General features: G+C 41.3%; 1 protein-coding gene across 4 annotated transcripts in view; it reads right to left on the bottom strand.

Moving 5' to 3' along the window:
• The window catches only part of plekha5 (pleckstrin homology domain containing, family A member 5), a 369,212-nt gene extending 359,145 nt beyond the window's left edge, over nt 1-10,067 (bottom strand). For all 4 annotated transcript variants that reach the window (XR_013578140.1, XM_078553582.1, XM_078553583.1 and 1 more), the window contains exons 1-3: nt 9,965-10,067; nt 9,808-9,884; nt 8,888-8,945 (exon numbers count right to left, since the gene is read on the bottom strand). Coding sequence is in view for 3 of the 4 variants with exons in the window: in XM_078553582.1 (XP_078409708.1) it covers nt 8,888-8,945; nt 9,808-9,884; nt 9,965-10,050 (221 nt within the window). In the remaining variant the exon portion in view is untranslated. The remainder of the gene's footprint in view (nt 1-8,887; nt 8,946-9,807; nt 9,885-9,964) is intronic.
• Between the last annotated feature and the right edge of the window lie 8,389 nt (nt 10,068-18,456).

Below are 18,456 nucleotides of genomic sequence, written 5' to 3'. Positions count from 1 at the left end.
CTGCCTTTAAGAGGACTGACACATTTGTGATTTTGTCCTGCCAGAATATACCCATGATGACCAGTGGTTACGGCAGCTTGGCAACAGACACCAAGGGCAAAAGCAACAATCCACAATGATACTTGGTAGCTTCATGCGTGCCACTTGTAGCAGAAACTGCCTCTCAAGGATTGGCCTCTTCAGCCGTCAGCAAAGGTGCACCATATGAAGACACCCCATCTGCAATGGATTACTTTGCTGCGTGTCCATCAACTTTCATAGATGGAAGGATACCCGAACTGATTGAAAGAATAACTTAACATGGATTATTGCAGTTCAAACAGAGAAGTCAACCCACTTTTGTACTAGCTTCAAAACTAGACAATGTTCCAAAGACAAGGTCACCTTTGTCTCTTCACTTTTTTTGATCAACAGTAAATACTACAATACTGTGACATCTTTAAATTCCATTATTATTGTGTGATCTACCTTGACCAGACATAGTCAATGAATCCATAACCCATCAGACTGGTGTGCTATGAATTACAGGCTTTGAATATTTCAGTTGCCTGACATATATTTTATCTGATTAATTGGCCATACTCCAGACATTGTTCAAAACCATTTTACTCAAAGCATAAATCACATGTTATGCATTTACTGCAACTGACCATCACTTCAGTGCGTCTTAATCCGTTTTGGTATTCAGCACTTGAGAGCTGCAACATGCCTTTCTGGCGTGCTGGTAATTAACAAAATATTTGGTTTTCTTCATTTTCATACCATCCAATGTGCTAAAAGAATTGCTACTCTGGTTTCTTTATTTCTTCCACTTATTGCAAAAGAACCATCTTATCTTTCCATGAAAATTCCCATTAGGAAAGAAAGATTACAAAGCCAGTTAATAATATGCAACTGTGCATGTCGAAGGCATATACCAATACATAAAACTGGTAATGGCAACAAAATACCTAAATAAATGATTTTCCCCTCATACATCACAGGATCATACCTTATTTTCCATTTTCAATCAAAACATCACACGGAGAAAAGGTAGCCAGTTTTTAAGACTATTGTCAAATAGTTAACTAAATAATCAAACAGCTTCTTGGGTACAATTCACTTCTTTGAGCACCTCTCACTTGTGCCACCCCATTCACCTCACCTTGAAATTCACCATTGTCTTCTGCTCTCTACTGAGTTTCATCCAATATATCTTCCCATTTTCCTCCCTTAGCCTCAGCACTGGCAAAGATTCATCCCCAGTGATTTCAATATTCATCTAAGTACCCTTTAAACTCTTTCTGAACTTATTGCACACAAGACCAGCTTAAACTCCTTCCTCCATATAAACTCCCATACCTATATTCACAACCACCTCCAAGCCATCTCACAGACCATCTCTTGGCAGATAGTACCATCTCCAACCACTTTCTCACCATCACATCTCCCTATCCACTTCCTCTGAGTACATCCTTGGAAAAAAGTCACCAAGTCACTTCCGACTGCACTAAATCCCAACTGCCTACCCACTAAATCCCAACTGCCTACCTTTCCACTCAGTTCTCTATGCACCACAATGCCACTGTAATCATAAATTTATTTAACTCCTCCCTCAGGCCTACCTTTGATGCCCTTACCCCCAGTTAATCCCTTACGCCAACCTACTCCAGTCAATTATCTGGTATGGGCCCCATTGTCACTCACTCAAATTCAGTGTGGTGACTTCAGTGTATCTGGTTCAAAACTGGTTTAGCCATCCATTAATTCATATGCAGGTCTCCATCAAGCACTAATGGGTTCCACTCTCCTCTGCAAAACCTCCAGGATCATCTTACAGAATAAAGATAACCAGTGGCTCCTTTTCTCTACTAGAAACCATATCCTTAAACCCCATTCTCCTGTCACCTTCATCCTCAACACCACTAAGAAAAAGGGACTCATCAACTTCTTTGTCACTAAGATTGAGACCACCTGTTCAGCAACCTCTAATGCTTCCTCCTGCTTGCCACCAAGCCATGTCTCCTCCTAGGATCCTCCCCTACCATAGCCTTGAACACACATCTTTCTCTAGTTTTTCTATTTCCCCTCATGGTCTTCCTGAGCTCATCTTCTCCATGAGACTTTTGGCCATAAGACCCAGTTCCTGCTCCTTTGACCACCATTCCCAAAGAACTGCTGACCTCCATGGTCAGGGTGCTGGGGAAAGCAGAGCAAAGGAAAAAAAGAGGCAAATAAAAGTCAGCGATCAGGAAGGGTAGCTGCTGAAAGCTGCATTTGATGCTTTAGGTGGAAACACGAGTTGGGTACAGGAGTACACCTTTCACAGAAGAATAGTCTACTGGCACTCATTTCTCTGCGCTCGTGTACAAAGAAAGGCTTTTTAAGCAAGCTACCATAGGGCCATACCTAGCCATGAAACCACATGGCAGCATTAAGTCAATGGTTTCAGAAGAAATGGGGAGAAAATGAGAGGGAGGCAAAAACTGAAAAGAGTTATCTATTGTAGTAAACTCAGCAATGCCACCATAAAATCTGCTTACTTTATTTCTAAAGGATTTGTAACTGTAGCAATTCTTGGAGCTGATCAAGTTGGCTTAGCTTCCAGTGGAAGTTTGAGCTAAGATAGCATTCAATTATTTTCTTGAGACAGAAAGTTTCAGTTTATATTTAAATAGCAGTAGCAAAAAAATTGGGTTTCTTTCTATTTAATTTGATCTGTGGTTTTTAAGTAATGATTAACAATTCGAAGTAGAAGATGCTGCATAGTTTGTACAAAGGATATTCATATGGTGGATTTCAAATATTATTAAATGCTGATGCAAACCCAAATAAAGTGCAAATAACAAATTCTGAATTTGCTTAGAAATGCAAGCAAAAGGGATAAAAGTAATTTACTCTTTACATTCACACACAGACATACTGTAAGTAGCAATGGAAACAAAGTTGCAAGTCTGGCAAAATTGGTTCTAGCGAAGACCAGGATTTCCCCTGTACGATAAAGCAAGCCCACTGTTTCCCCCCAATCTAATAGGCGCTCAAACAATCTCTGTTCCATCAATGATGGTTAACTGCTGTTCCTGAAGCAGAGTTTCAAGCAATAATGCTTTCCAGGAGACCACTCCACAGGCAGAATGCTATAAATGGAATCCTGCTGAAATTCTATTACATATTTTTGAACTGATACAAAGAGTTAACGTGCAGCTACTTAATGTCTGTGCTCTTGGGATAAATATGAAGCTATGGCTCAAGCATTAGGAAGTAATTATGCTGTAACAATTTTGATCTTGTGCAATATGGACAGTCCAGCAGGCCCAATGATGTGGTAAAGATGAACTGTTATGGAGTAAGTCAATTACGATCTATCAAATAGCCTTAACGCCACTGAACTGTGCTAGATGCAGAATATTTATTTACATGTGGTTTGCTGTAAATGACAGTAATGTGTACTCAGATTTAATAAGGTTTGTGGGGCACAGATATTGCCCAAAAATCTAAGAGCTGTCTCTATTCCCCATTACTATATTAATACATGGAGATTAACAGATACCTGGAAATGATTACAAGGTAGTCTAATAGAGGGGTTCGATTGACACCCTAAACCATTATTTGGAGTGTTTCATTATGGTAATCTAAAACCTAGAATTACATTGCTGTATTTTAATCTGATGATCATTATAGACACAAGCTGCTGGAACACTAACTCATTGATGTACGGTGGTTTTACATTGAAGGAATGGCCTGGATTTTGCAATCAGCTGCAAAACTAGAGCCACTGACCTTGAAGTAAGCCTCACTGAGACATCTAGCAATCTCTGTGGTGATTGTGGCACTAATTGGGATTCTCAGCGCTGAGCTGCAGTGATACCATCAAGCAGTCCAATAACCAATCACATTAAAGAATTCTCACAGACAGCCAACCAGGAAATGAAAGTACTAATAATCAAATCACTTCTTAAAAATATTACACAGAGAGAAATAAAGATTGAAACATACATTAGATTAAGGTGAACAAAAATTATTTTAAAAACAGTTTACAAGAATGAGTAATTAATTATAATAGAGACATTAAAAAATATTGCACATATATAAAAATACCCTTTCAAGGCCAGATCAGCTATTCAGCAGTAGTTATTACTCGGATTACCATTAAAAACTCGGTTACACTTCATTGAACTTTTTTGGTGTTTCTAACAGCAAAATGACAGTGGGAAATGGATTTCACTGATCGCTGACACAAACGCTGGAGGACATCCCACAGCACTGCGAAGCATGAACAGAAGACCACAACTTCAGGATTTACATGTTAATCTGCATTTTCACTAAATCCTGAAGTTGCAGTCAGATTCAGAGAAGTAATGATGGCAAATGCTAATGGTTCACCATCAAAACCCCCACAAATTCTGGGCCATTATATGTTGTGATGTCCTTGCTTCAAGATGAGACACAATTTATAGGTGGTCAAAATCCACAGGTTGTTATCAATACCAAAAAAAAATAGCCATTCAATAGCTGTTTGAGGAACATTAATGTGCATACATTGACTGTCTTATTTTCTTACATAACAGTAATTGCAGTTCAGACAAAAATCAATTCACTATTGTAAATTGCTTTGGGAAATCTGGAGGACACAAGATGCTATATGAATATAAGTTCACTCTTTACATCATAATGCTTGCATTGAAGATTAATGATCAAGTTTAGAGATAGTTCTCAGTATTTTACTGAGGGATTTTGCAGTTAGTTTAGACAAACTGCCACTTTCAACATGGCAGATCTCAATGTGCAAAGTTTCTGCAAAACAAGAAAATAGAAAATCTTTTCCTAGGCCCACTTTCTTTGGAGCCTTCTTCATTAAAATTGCCTAATTTCATATACCCAAATATAAAGAAAGTCTTGCATTTATATAGCATTTTCACAATCACCGGGTGCTTCAAAGCACTTTATGGCCAACGAAGTATTTTTGAAGTTTAGTCACTGTTCAAATACAGGAAATGTGGCAGCCAATATGCTCACAGCAAACTCCCAAAAACAGCAATGTGATAATGACCAGATAATCTTTTGTATATGTAATTTTAACATTTCCAAATAATGTTCAACAATACATCTTAAAAATTCAGTGGCACATTAACTGACCAGTTTCTATAATGCCACATCACAATGGCCCGAATTTTGCAGCTAGCACTGAAGGAGCAGTATTCACCATTCACTTCACTGACAACTACCCAGAGTTTTCGCAGGCTTTGGATGAAAGGCTTGTTTTAATTTGGCATCTGATCCACCCTTCTACAGGGGGATCTGTGGCATCTACAAGCAGGGCAAGAGGCAGTAAGGCTTTTCAACTACATTGAAGAATCCTCACTGAGACAGTCTAAACCAGGAGGTGCAAAGCAGGAATCATAAATTAGATTTAAAACATCTACAGAATGCAAAATAGTGGGCAAAAAGGGATTAAGATAAAAAGATAAAATGATAGAAAAAAATAAGTTTTTAAAAAATCTCCAACACTAACTAAATTCTGAACAAATGCGATTCCACACTTTGAAATTAAATTTTCCGGGTCAGAGGCTGCTTGGCAGCAATTATGACTGATCGCACTATTAAAAATTCACTTACACCTTACGGTGCCAGCCCTAGTTTTCTCTGGTGTGCTTGGTGGGTTTCATGCCCTTACATTGATTTTAATTCCAGGTCTATTAGTGAGATATTGTTGTAATGCAACCTATGGAGAAGCATAGTGACTCAGACCACAACTTCCGGATGTGTGTATTTAACTGTGCATGTAAGTACTCCAGAAGCTACTGTCCAATTTACTCTTAACAGTGAGCAGAGATATCATAAATCTTACCATAACTCTTTGTGTAAGATTCACGTCAATTAGATATCGAAGATGATAATACATTATTTGGCACTCTCAATAACCAAGAAAGGGTGGCCTATTTCATACTACAGGTATTTACGATTTTTAATACACCTTAAATCCTGTAAGACATCAAATCTATGACAGTGTGCTGCAACCATAAGTATTAGTATATTGGAAGCAACCAAATTCTGTGAAATTTTAATGCCATTGAAAGGAATATCCATATACAATTTATTAATTATTCAAGGCTACTGCTATTACAGGCGTTTTAAAAAAAATAAGACTTATCACAGTAGGTCTGAATGCTATATTATTAAATATTTAAGTTTATGAGGCACATGGATCCACCAGTAAGTTTTTTTTTGATGTGGCTACTGGAAGTCTTCACAATCTCAAACACTAAACACATTTTCTTTGGTCCGTTTCCCCTATGTATTTGTTTACCAGAATTTTCCCACACTTCTCCCACCTAACCAACCTACATCTTCTGCATAGCTTCGTCACATAGCGATGTTATTCCCTGCATTCTCCATTCCTTCAGTATCTGCCATCTTACCCTTACTAACACACTCAGGATGAAATACTGATTTACAAGCTCAGTTTAAGCCATCCTAGGTTCTCATTTCTCTCATTTCATCCTTTATTATTCCATTTAAATTAAGTTAGAATCCATTTTGACACAGTCAATCTGAGAATATTAATAAGTATGGGACAATATGACAGGGCCCATTTCATGACAGCATTAACTCCCCAATTTTGAACTCCCTACAAATGCAGCATTTACTTTACAAGCCTACCATCAATAGTTATCCTAACCTTATGAGCAGTTCCACAAGGTAAATTAAAGCACAAACAAATCATCTGATCTATTTACTGATGAACATGTTTGCATTTCATGCTCTCAATGTTACTTTATCTTCATCTCACAAATTGAAACTCAATGTAGCCTCTATTCCTTATAGGAAATAGCATTACTATTTACTCAATAATTAAACTGCACCCACTGTAAATTTTAAGCTTTGGGAGAGCAGCATTATTTTAATTTTGCACCTAAACCAATTTTGATGTATAAGCAACCTAAATACTATTTATAGTTTACAGTAATAGGAAGGATCAATGTACCGGAAATTAAACTTCAGCAATGCCTACAAAGAGGAGTGTCATAATGCACAGATTTTTTTTTTGCTTTCAAACATGGCTTTACTCTGAATACTGTTTATCATCAGTGGGTTCTCCTACACTCCAAATCACTAACATGTCAAATCCAACAGAAATGTGTACTGCATTGCTAACAGGGAAATGGCAGTCTCCCACAATTAAAGAGACACACCCACTGGCTGCAAAGAAATCAGACTATACAAGGTGTGTACTTTCACCCTTAGGTTTATGCATTTCAACACCACAGTCAAAACATTAAAATTGTACTTCAATTCTGCACTGTCTCTTCTAAATAGACATAATTCAATATTGCCAGCTATGGTAGGAATCTCTGCCCCTGCTTACGGTTTCTCCTGCCTGGAGATCTGCTGTCATGGTATGTCACATTTGTCTGTCTTGCACATCCTCACACATCCAATGTAGCTCATCTGCAACCACTTTATGATGTCTGTCATTCAACTATGTCAAAGTTGGCCCCTCTCTGCTGCCCTCTGCTTTGTCCTCCAGAAAACATCTCTAACTTTTCAGCTCTGATCAAATGGCCAAAATACTGACATTTTCTTTTTATGGATGTCACTTTTTAAAGAGTTCTGTTTGCTCTTGCAATTTCAAGTCCCTCTTCATTTGTCTTATGGTCTTATTGTCTTACTTAAATCTTACTTCCTAGTATCTGCATTTCAAAGATCTCTATTTTCTTCCACAGATCTTTATTTATTGTCCAAGTTTCTGAGGTATACAGGAAAGTGGATAGAATGTAGCATAATGATGGGAATAATTGATGGAAAAAAATTCAAAACTGAAATGAGTTTAAACCATTAAGCTGAATACGTTATCATAATCTCAAGCACACAGCAAATCATAGTTAAGAATATAATTTGTGTACACACTTGGTCCTCCAAATCAAAACAAAATAAATGCAAAGTGCAAACTTTCACTATGGCTTCAATATGAATAACCTACATAACCAAACATTTCACAGACAGAAAATCAATACAGATGACACAGCCACATTTCTTTCCCTTGAGAATTCTGCTGCATAAATAATAAGGTAATGATGCAAGCAGCTTTATTAAGATCCAGTTACAGTATTAGCAGAGTGCTTCCATAGCATACTTCAGTTTACAACAATTTAAATGCAGAGTATTTTATTACCAACCAACACACCTCTTGAAAGGCCAATGAACACACACGTGCTCCAAACTTGGTTGTGAAGCAATAATAAACTAGCAATTCCTATTAAGCTCATGTTCAAATTAAAAACATCCAAAAATGCTCAAACATCTTTTTGATTTTACTTGATAACTCAGGGGCGAGAGATAAATGCTGACGACTCGATTCTAAGTACAGAATTAGTAGTCACCGTTTATATTTTTTAAATTACAGGTTGATACCTAATAAGGCTGACACCAGCTTTTGTCATCAGTTTTTTTTTAATCACATTCAGCACAAACTGTAGCTACCTTCATCCCATTTAAATGAAGGAAACGAGAAAGGAAAGGAAAGAGGGGGGGGGGAGGAGTCGGTTCGTTTTTGCACCATGGTATTAGAATGACTGAATCCAACACGTCACCGCCTGTAAACAAACTACCGAAACCTTGCTGAGAATAACGATCTGGTAGATTTTTACATTTCGCCTGACGTTTAAGCGTCAGTTTTGAATGAGGGCGTTACCGGGACCCATGTTGAAATCAAACTGCTGCGACACGCCCACCTCACACAAAACGTGTAATCCACGTTGAGCAACCTTAATCAGGATTTATCATTTTTTAAAAAGGCACAAACACAGCCAGGGAAACTTGTATCGAGTTAGAAAGCAGCCTCACACACGTACAGCAGGGCTGAGCTATCAGAGATTGCATGAAGCCAGTCACACATCATGATACTCACTTAATGTAGTATCTCGCCCCTTCGAAGGTGTATCCTTCTTCCCAGCCGGTTGGTAGATCTGTCGGGCGAAAACAGGCACATGATTAAGAGGCTCAGAACCTGAACATTCCCAGACGGTCTTGTCTCCCTTCTTAGGAATCGCTCCCACGCCGAATGAACCTGAGATCTGCAGCCCCGGGACAGTGGGATTGAAGCAAAAACAGAAAACGCTGGGAAGTGGGATTGAATGTCAGTGTGACTGAGAGGGTGGGCGAGGTTGAGAGGAGGGGGGTGGGCGAGGTTGAGAGGAGGGGGGTGGGCGAGGTTGAGAGGAGGGGGGTGGGCGAGGTTGAGAGGAGGGGGGGTCTGCAATTTACTGGAGTAACAGGGGATTCAAATCAACATCCTACAGCCCGGGCTTGGGGGCTCTGGGGAAATACAACAAGCTCCGACTGGAACCAACACCCTAGACAATCTCTTCCAATTTAAATTTACAAATCCCAGGGACCGGTACCGATATGGGGGGGGGGGGGGGGAAATAGCCCGAGCCTCTCCCACCCCTAACCATGAGGAAGAAAGTGGGGGTCCCAGGTCTCCTCGTCCCGGTTGGAATCCGCGGCTCTCCCCTCCCCCTTCAGACTCTTCCCCCCTCAGAACCCCCCTTTCCCTTCCCCCCTCAGAACCATCTTTCCCCTTCTCCCCTCAGACCCCACTTCCCCTTCTCCCTTTCCCTTCCCCCCTCAGACCTCCCCCTTTCCCTTCCCCCCTCAGACCTCCCCCCCTCAGACCTCCCCCTTTCCCTTCCCCCCTCAGACCTCCCCCCCTCAGACCTCCCCCTTTCCCTTCCCCCCTCAGAACCCCCCCACCTTTCCCTTCCCCCCTCAGACCGCCCCCCTTTCCCCTCAGACCGCCCCCCACTGCCACCACTCTCCTCTCCCCACCTGCCGTTTTGCGGTGTCCGCTGATGACGGCCTCGCCGGTCGCTGGATGTAACCAGGTTGTTCTTTGCGCTTCTTCACTGTGGAGAAAAAACAGAGTGGGTGAAAACATAAATTAAAATGTTGGTGTTCAGTGTCCGCTACGGCCTCCGACACTCACTCGATGAAAAAGACGCGTCCGTCCCGGGTGACCCCGTGCGACCAGGAGCCGGGCAGTCGGAGCCACTCGGACCTGTAATCCGCCATGTCTGAAAGCGGTGGGGGGGCGGGGGGGAGATTCCCTGCGCGCTCCCGACACCGCTACGCGCGCTCCCTCACCCCTATCCCAACGGGCACGCGCCCACTCGCCAACCGCCAGCACGCGCGCGTCCTCCTCCCCGCACAGGTAGCAACGGCCGCGCTCGAGGGGGTGGGGCTCCGGCTCGCGCACGCACGAGCGCCTGCCGACCGCCGCTCGTGATTGCCCCAGCGTGTTGCCGGGACAACGAGGGACTGAGGTAGCCCGGGACGTTTCTGGTAACTCCAGCCAATAGTCACCCAGCTTTAGGGAGGGGCACGCCCTTCAGGTAACTCCGGCCCAGAAACCTCCCCACCCCCACCACATAGGTAACTCCAGCCGATTAACACCCAGCTTTAGAGAGGGCCCTTCCCTACAGGTAACTCAGGCCCATAAACACCCAACTTTAGGGAGGTACACTCCCTACAGGGCGGCACTCTCTGCAGGTAACTCTAGCCCATAAACACTCAAGTTTTAGTGGGGGTGGCCCGCCCTACAGGTAACTCCAGCCTATAAATACCCAGCTTGGAGGGGGCACTTGCTACAGGTAACATCAGTAGTAAACATCCAGCCTTAGGTGTGCGGTTGCCCTCCCTGCAGATAACTCCAGCCTTCAATGTACCTAGCTTTAGGAACGGCCACTGCCTATGGGCAACTCCAACTGATAAACACTCAGCTTTAGGAAGGACCACACCAATGTGCACGCAGCGTTAGGGAGGAATGCTTTGTGTAGGTAACCAGCCCACTGTGAACTTAGCAATTTTAAGGGACTCTCTCAATTGGGTAATTCCTGCATACCCACACTGCACCCACCAGGGAGATCCCTGCAGCAAAATGACCAGCAGGTGTCAACTGCTGTGCACAATCTTGAAAGATTGTGTCACTCTCCCAATGGGTAAATTTTACCCATTGTGAACCCAGGTGGGATGAGATCAATGCAAGCTTCTAAAATCACAATAAACCCAGTGCATTGCAGAACTATTAAGAACTAGGGAGATACTAGCTTGTTTCCAACTCAGCAGCCACAAGAAGACCTGCAGCTAAGCACACCATCATCATCATTGAGTTAGCTATTGCAGTAACATTTTTCTCCAACAGGTTGTAGAGAGTAAGGGAGAATGAAGTGCACAAAAGAGGGATTGAAAGCCACAACCTTTACAATGTGTATGAAACTAATATGTTGTAAAGTTATGTAAATATAAGTTATGCCAATACATACACATGAAACAGTGTAAAATAGAGAGAATTGTGGCTGGTTTTGTTTGTTATGCACAAAACAGGCATGTTCGGCAAAATAAACATTCGTTGTTGCCTACAACCTATACAGTGTGGCCTAGTTCATCATACTGTATTGCTCAGTACCAGGACACATGCCTTGCAGATAAACCAAATTCTGATTTACATGTACTGGTACATACATATATTAATACAAAGGGCCCTGTTCTTGGTAGACAGAAGAACATGTACACACATTGTGCCCGTTTCAGCTGAACAAAAGAAATGACAGCCATTCGCTGCTTCATTCCATAGGGCAATGCCTTGACCAAAGTCAAGCTTTCTGGTTTATATTTCAAACAATGCTTGGCAATTAACTGTCAGTCACCATCAACTGGTGCATTCTCCATGGCAACCCCTCTACCAATCAGAGTCCACTTGCCAACCAATCAGCACTCTCTTCTCATACAGTATAAACTGTCGTTCCCTTTACATATGGTACTCTTGCGAATTGTCCTGAGAAGTGCAAGACAAAAAGCTTCAACAAAAAAAGTCTCCTTTTTTCAGCAGAAACTCTGGGCTTTTGAATGGCTCACTGAATTTTACAGTCCCACCCCCCCCCCCCCCCCCCCCATGACAGGGCAGTAAAACTCCACCCTCTGATTAAGTGAAGTTAACTCCAACTCCTGGAATTCTAAATATCCAGTATATTAAATATATAAAGGCTAATTAATGCCTTTCTAACAAGTTTTCCACTTCCTCACCCTTCCATTATATGTGTTATGGTTTCAGCTGAAAAACCTAGTTGTCTAAAGCCAACCCTGTCAAACAGGGGAAACCTGGAAACAACTACTCTGATGCCTCCTTATAGATGCCACAGAACATTTTTGGCACACCAGGTAAGGGAGAGAAGGAGAGGGAATCTCCAGGTCCATCCTTCAACCTGACTTGAAACAGCCAAGGACAATTTACTGGTGAATGACACATTTGACTGAAGACATCCCTCAGTGCACCCAATGCATCATACAATAAACAGGCCCAAAGGAATGTGCAAGTAAGCACAGTAGAGTGACATGGTCTAATGCACTCTAATCAAAAAGGTAAACAGTATAATACCTAAAATGGAGACGTGCACTCAGGGTGAAAAATCCAGGTAACTACATCACTGCCTGAGCCAGGAGCTCCCAATACATTGTTGAGGGTGCAAGAAGTGCAGCCATGAAAAACTAGCAATTGAATTTCATTTGCAGCCAAGTTATTTTCTCTATTGCAACAATACTTTTTTTAAATACAGGTTTTCTATCACCAGACTAACAGAAACGCGACATAAAACTACATAAGATTACATGAAATATACAGCACAGGAACAGGTCATTTGGCCCAACCTGTCTATGCCAGTGTTTACGCTCCACTCGAGCCTCCTCCAAATTTTTCCTCATCTAAATCTACCATCGTAACCCTCTAATCCCTTCTCCCTCATATGCTTACCTTGGTTCTCCTTAAATGCATCCATATTTTTTGCTTCAACCACACCTTGACGTAATGAGTTCTACATTCTCACCACTCTTTTGGGGAAAAGGTTTCTTCCAAGTTCCTATGAATTTCTTGGTGACTATCTTATATTGATGGCCTCTAGTTATGCTCTTCCCCAAAAGAGGAAATATCCTTTCTGTATCCACTCGATCAAAACCTTTCATATTTTTAAAGACCTCTGTTAGGTAACCCCTCAGCTTCCCTTTCTCAAGAGAAAAGAGAACCAGCTTGTCAATCCTTTCCTAATATGTCTTTCCTCACATTTCTGGTATGATCCTTGTAAACCTCTGCACCCTCTCCAGTGCCTCTATATCCTTTTTGTAATATGGCAGCCAGATGCAGGTTTAGCATAACTTCCCTACTTTTCAATTCTATTCTTCTTGAAATAAAGCCGAGTGCTTGGTTATCCTTGTGTAAAAACAGGCTTAGGAATATAAATACATTTTTTGGCAAGAGTCTGGCCTTGCGACTTGTTTATAATCATAGAAATGAAAGTGTAATTTGGAACTGTTTCTCCTGAGTTGAAAAGGCAGATTTACATCTTGGGCTCAATATTATGTGAGGAATAAACAGTCTATTTCCTTGAAATCTGCCCATTATAATTTCAGCATCTATCATCAAATAAAAAGGCTTCCTATAACTGTCAATTTTGTTCCATGACAAAGTCTTTGTTTAGGATTCATAGGTTTCATAGCAACATTAGAACTGTTCCTTCCTTAAGTCGAAGTGTGGAGTGACATGCCCATCAGAGTTAGACTGTGTAGAAACTTTGGAAGGCAGAGACTGTTATCAGAGTTCCAGAGAATCAATGCTGATGTGTTCTCTTAATTCACCCGGCAGCTTTTCTAAAACATTTTTATTTATATTTCATGAATCTTCATTTTCAACACAAAGAATAGCTTTCAAACAAGTTATTTCAAATAATTGTCCCTGCCATTTTATCACACTTAATCAATTATATCATCTCACCAACTCTTCCCATACCACCTCCTCTGCCATCACCATCCAATGCCATTCCATCCTTCCCATGCCATCCCCATCCCACTCTTGCCATCCCCATCCCTCCCATTAATTCCATCCCATCTCTCACAGAAAAAATATCTCCATGTGCATCACACACCGCAATCTTCCGCACACCCCAAGTGCCTCCTCATGGACCAGGCACCACCACCAAATAATCCCAGCAACAGAAACGACCCTTAAACCAACCAATCAAGACAGTTCAGACTGCCAGAAACTGAATATTATCATTATAGATTAGGAAAGGAAGGCAGAGAAGGGAAATCAGAGCTCGCCATTGAGGATTGAATCCAATAATATGTCATCGTAACACATGATCAAAAATCAAAACAAAAATTACTCTGGTTTCTTGTTAGTGAAAAAAATGCCCACAAAGGCATAACTCTATACATATTCCACTTTATTATTCCATAGTTCAGTGAACGTATTTTGAAAATCCATAAAATTCTTTCTGAAGAGTATCTGCCCACATAAAGGCACAATCATGATTTTCCCCATATCCTAGAACTTCATCCTGCAAATTCCATTCTCAAATGTATACCAACAGGACATCATCTGACCAACAATTGTACTACTGCACACTTAGTATTGTGGCTGGTTAATTCAGACTCATTTAAGGGTACACAGGTGTTGTAGGAATTGGATTGAGACTGCACAAACCCACTTTTAAATGCACCCATAAGGCAATAAATTTGAGGGCCTAAAAATTGGATTGTTCTGGTCCCATTTTATTGGCATAAAACTGCACCTAAAGATCCAATATGGCATGTAGTGTCAGCTGCTTATTTCATGGCGGATGTGCAACGGCCAATATATTAGTTAAGGCTAATCAAGTAGGGATTCAGTGTGTATGCCTGAAACTGCCATTAGGTCTATTGCATATGCAAATCAATGGTAACACCCATTTGGACCCCTTTGAAAAATTAGACTATGAATGACGACAACATGTGCCCAACATACTGCAGTCAGTTTCTTCAGGCACCAGCAATCAAACCAGAGGTCATTAAAAGTACTGCTGGAGGCTGCCACCAAAAAGATGCTTTGAATGTTTTTTACTCACCTCGTGATGGCCACCATTCACGCCTCTTCCAATTGCCTCTCCCTGAACTCTTTTGAGGCTCTTGGGCTGGCATCCTAGCTAGGCAGTAGTGCTGCCTTGCTCTGCTTAAAATTGGTTGCTACATTTGCCTACCTAACAATAGTAACTGCATATCTAAACTAATTAATTCCTTGTGAAATGCTATGAAGAAATGACAAGGCTCAAAATAATTGCAAGTCCTCTATTAAACATTGAGATAAAAACAAAAAACTACTGCGGATGCTGGAAATCCAAAAAAAACCAGAATTACCTGGAAAAACTCAGCAGGTCTGGCAGCATCGACGGAGAAGAAAAGAGTTGACGTTTCGAGTCCTCATGACCCTTCAACAGAACTGAGTAAAATTAGGAGAGGGGTGAAATATAAGCTGGTTTAAGGTTGGGGGGGGGGGGGGGGGGGTTGGGGGGGTGGGGGGGTGGGGGTTGTAGGGACAAGCAAGCAGTGATAGGAGCAGATAATCAAAAGATGTCACAGACAAAAGAACAAAGAGTTGTTGAAGGTGGTGATATTATCTAAGAGAATGTGCTAATTAAGAATGGATGGCAGGACACTCAAGGTACAGCTCTAGTGGGGGTGGGGTGGAAAGACTGACAGGGCATTACAGGTATAGATTCAAAAATAATGGAAATAGGTGGGAAAAGAAAAATCTATATAAATTATTGGAAAAAACAAAAAGGAGGGGCAAGAAACAGAAAGGGGGTGGGGATGGAGGAGAGTTTTTCCAGGTAATTCTGTTTTTGTTCTCTATTAAACATTAGTGGCTGAGTGCTTACCTCAACACTATGTAGAGGTTTATCTTCAAATGAACAAATGTTGAAAAGATCAATGCAGGATGTTCACTGACAAATGCTATATCAGATATATCTGTAAAATATATCTAGTAGGAACATCCTGGTATAATATAAAACAAGGCTGTTAGCAGGCAATTTGCAAACAGCAAATGAGATGAATGATTAGTTCATGTGTTTCCAGCATATTTGGCAGGTATACAGGACTGATGCAAGACTGTGGCGTGAGCTAAAGCATCAAAAGTACTGAGAATCACTTCTAAATTATGTTGTTAATTTATTTCATTGTTAGGTCTTAGCTGAGCCAATTGTAACTGATAACATAATTACACATGTGCTAATTGAAGGACTATTCCTTGCACACAAACACAGAAATATCAGACATTTATTTGCATTTGCAAATGTGTTAACAGTATAACAGCACTTTTCCTGAATGGTTACTATTCAAAAATTGTGCTTCTGACCTCATCTTTAGCCACCTCTCCAACCCTTCTGTCACTCTGCATCCAAAGTACCTTGGTATGCTCAGTGAGTTGAAGATACTACATTCAATCAAGCTATCGTTCATTTAAGTGGGTTTACAACTTGTTTCCAAATTTTTCTCTTAAAACTTTCTCGGAAGGGAAGAAAGGTTTGCAGGGCTACAGGGAAAGTTCAGGGAAGTGGGACTAGCTAAATTGCTTTTGCAGGGAGCTAGCATGGGCTTGACAGGCCAAATGCTCTCTTTCTGTGCTGTAACCATTTTATGATTCTATCCAATGATTCATTCTCGATAATTTGATTTTAACCAATATGCATCAGCTACCTCGAAACACTGCAGTGGAAGAGAAATAGAATCCGAACACCTGTGATCATTTCAAAAGAGCAGTGAGAAACAATTTACTTCAATCACTTAGGCCCGCTACTTAATTATGCCAAGAATCAGGTTAGTGCATTTTTATTGAAAATCAAAGCAATGAGTCAAGGCCTATAATGCAGGGCACTTCCTAGATTGAAAACAGTAACATCTGTTTAAACCTGCCAGATCACTATAATAATCATTCTCACCCTGTATAGGCAATTTGGTATTTTTCTGTGGAATATTTTGAATTCTAAAATTTGTTTAACTAAATGCCCCTTTGCCCTATAGTTGATATATTATAGACATCCGTACCTAACATATCTGCATTCCACGTGTCCACTGTTTCTGTTTTATCTGCACTCTGGTTCTGTTTTTATTGATTTTTGTTGTTTGTTTAGATGGACTTATGGAATATAGTGATAATCAAAGTCTCTTTTGAATGTTTGTTCTGTACTCATTTGAATTGTACACTGTCACATGATTTCCAGAATAAGTATGAATTTGCAATGCCTGACCAGAGAGATTTGATATGCAACATCTCAAATTATAAATCGGGAGTAATTCACCCTTTTCCACTTCTGCAGATAAGCAAAGAGATCTTCAAACACAGAGCATAGGAACAGACCTCCTTAGGAAGGCTACTACAGGGGTACAGCATACCTAGATAAAAGTTCCAACAAAAGAACCATTCTCATCATGATAAAATCTGGGAGATTATCATGTGTCAAATTCCCTCAGGTAGGTTATTCCATATCTATTAACTGCAATTGATTTTTGTTTATTCATTTACGTGTTGTGGGCATCACTGGCTAGGCCAGCATTTATTGCCCATCCCTAATTGCCCTTGAGAAGGTGGAGGTGGACTGCTACAGGCCATGTGGTGTAGGTACATCCAGAGAATTCCAGGATTTTGACCTAGTGACAGTGAAGGAACAGCGATATATTTCCAAGTCAGGATGGTGAGTGGCTTGGAGGGGAACTTCCAGGTGGTGGTGTTCCTATATATCTGCTGCCCTTATCCTTCTAGGTGATAGCAGTCTTGGATTTGGAAGGTGCTGTAGAAGGAGCCTTGGTGAGTTTCGGCAGTGTATCCTGTAGATGGTACACACTGCTGCATCAGTGGTGGAGGGAGTGAATGTTTGAGGACAGGGAGCCAAACAAGCGGGCTGCTTTGTCCTGGATGGTGTCAAGCTTCTTGAGTGTTGTTGGAGCTGCACTCATCCAGGCAAGTGGAGAGTATTCCATCACGCTCCTGACTTGTGCCTTTTAGATGGCGGACAGGCTTTGCGGAGTCAGGTGGTGAGTTACTCGCCACAGTATTCCTAGCCTCTGACCTGCTCTTGTAGCCACAGTATTTATGTGGCTAGCCCAGTTCAGTTTCTAGTCAATGGTAACACCCGGCTGTTGATAGAATTAAGTAACATGCCTAAGTGATGGAATATACATCTGTTGACTCAGGATTATCTTGGCTGGGCTATGTTTTTTAAAGTACTTCATGCCTGTACATGTGTTTTGAAATGGGGGTGGGGGGGTGGTGGGGGAAGCCCCCATGTTAATGTTAATTGCAATATTAATGAGGGCATAACTGTCAGCAAGAAAGGAGAGCCCAGGAGAGGCTATTAAAGTCTCCAGAACACAAAATAGGACAGAGTGTTTCGAAAGGGCTAGGAATCTAACTTCAAGCACATCAGATAAAGGGACGACAATGAGAAAGGGGACAGGAAATACAGGACTGAAGGTGTTGTATCTGAATGCACGCAGTATACGAAATAAGGTAAATGAGCTTGTGGCACAGATTGAAATTGGCAGGTATGATGTGGTGGGCATTACGGAGACATGGCTGCAAGGGGATCAGGACTGGGAGCTAAATATCCAAGGATA

This window comes from Cetorhinus maximus, chromosome 12, assembly GCF_964194155.1.
Source record: "Cetorhinus maximus chromosome 12, sCetMax3.hap1.1, whole genome shotgun sequence".
In the NCBI taxonomy this organism is placed as follows: Eukaryota; Metazoa; Chordata; class Chondrichthyes; order Lamniformes; family Cetorhinidae; genus Cetorhinus; species Cetorhinus maximus.
Note: the sequence above shows the minus strand (reverse complement) of the source record. Positions and strands in the feature narration are given on the sequence as shown.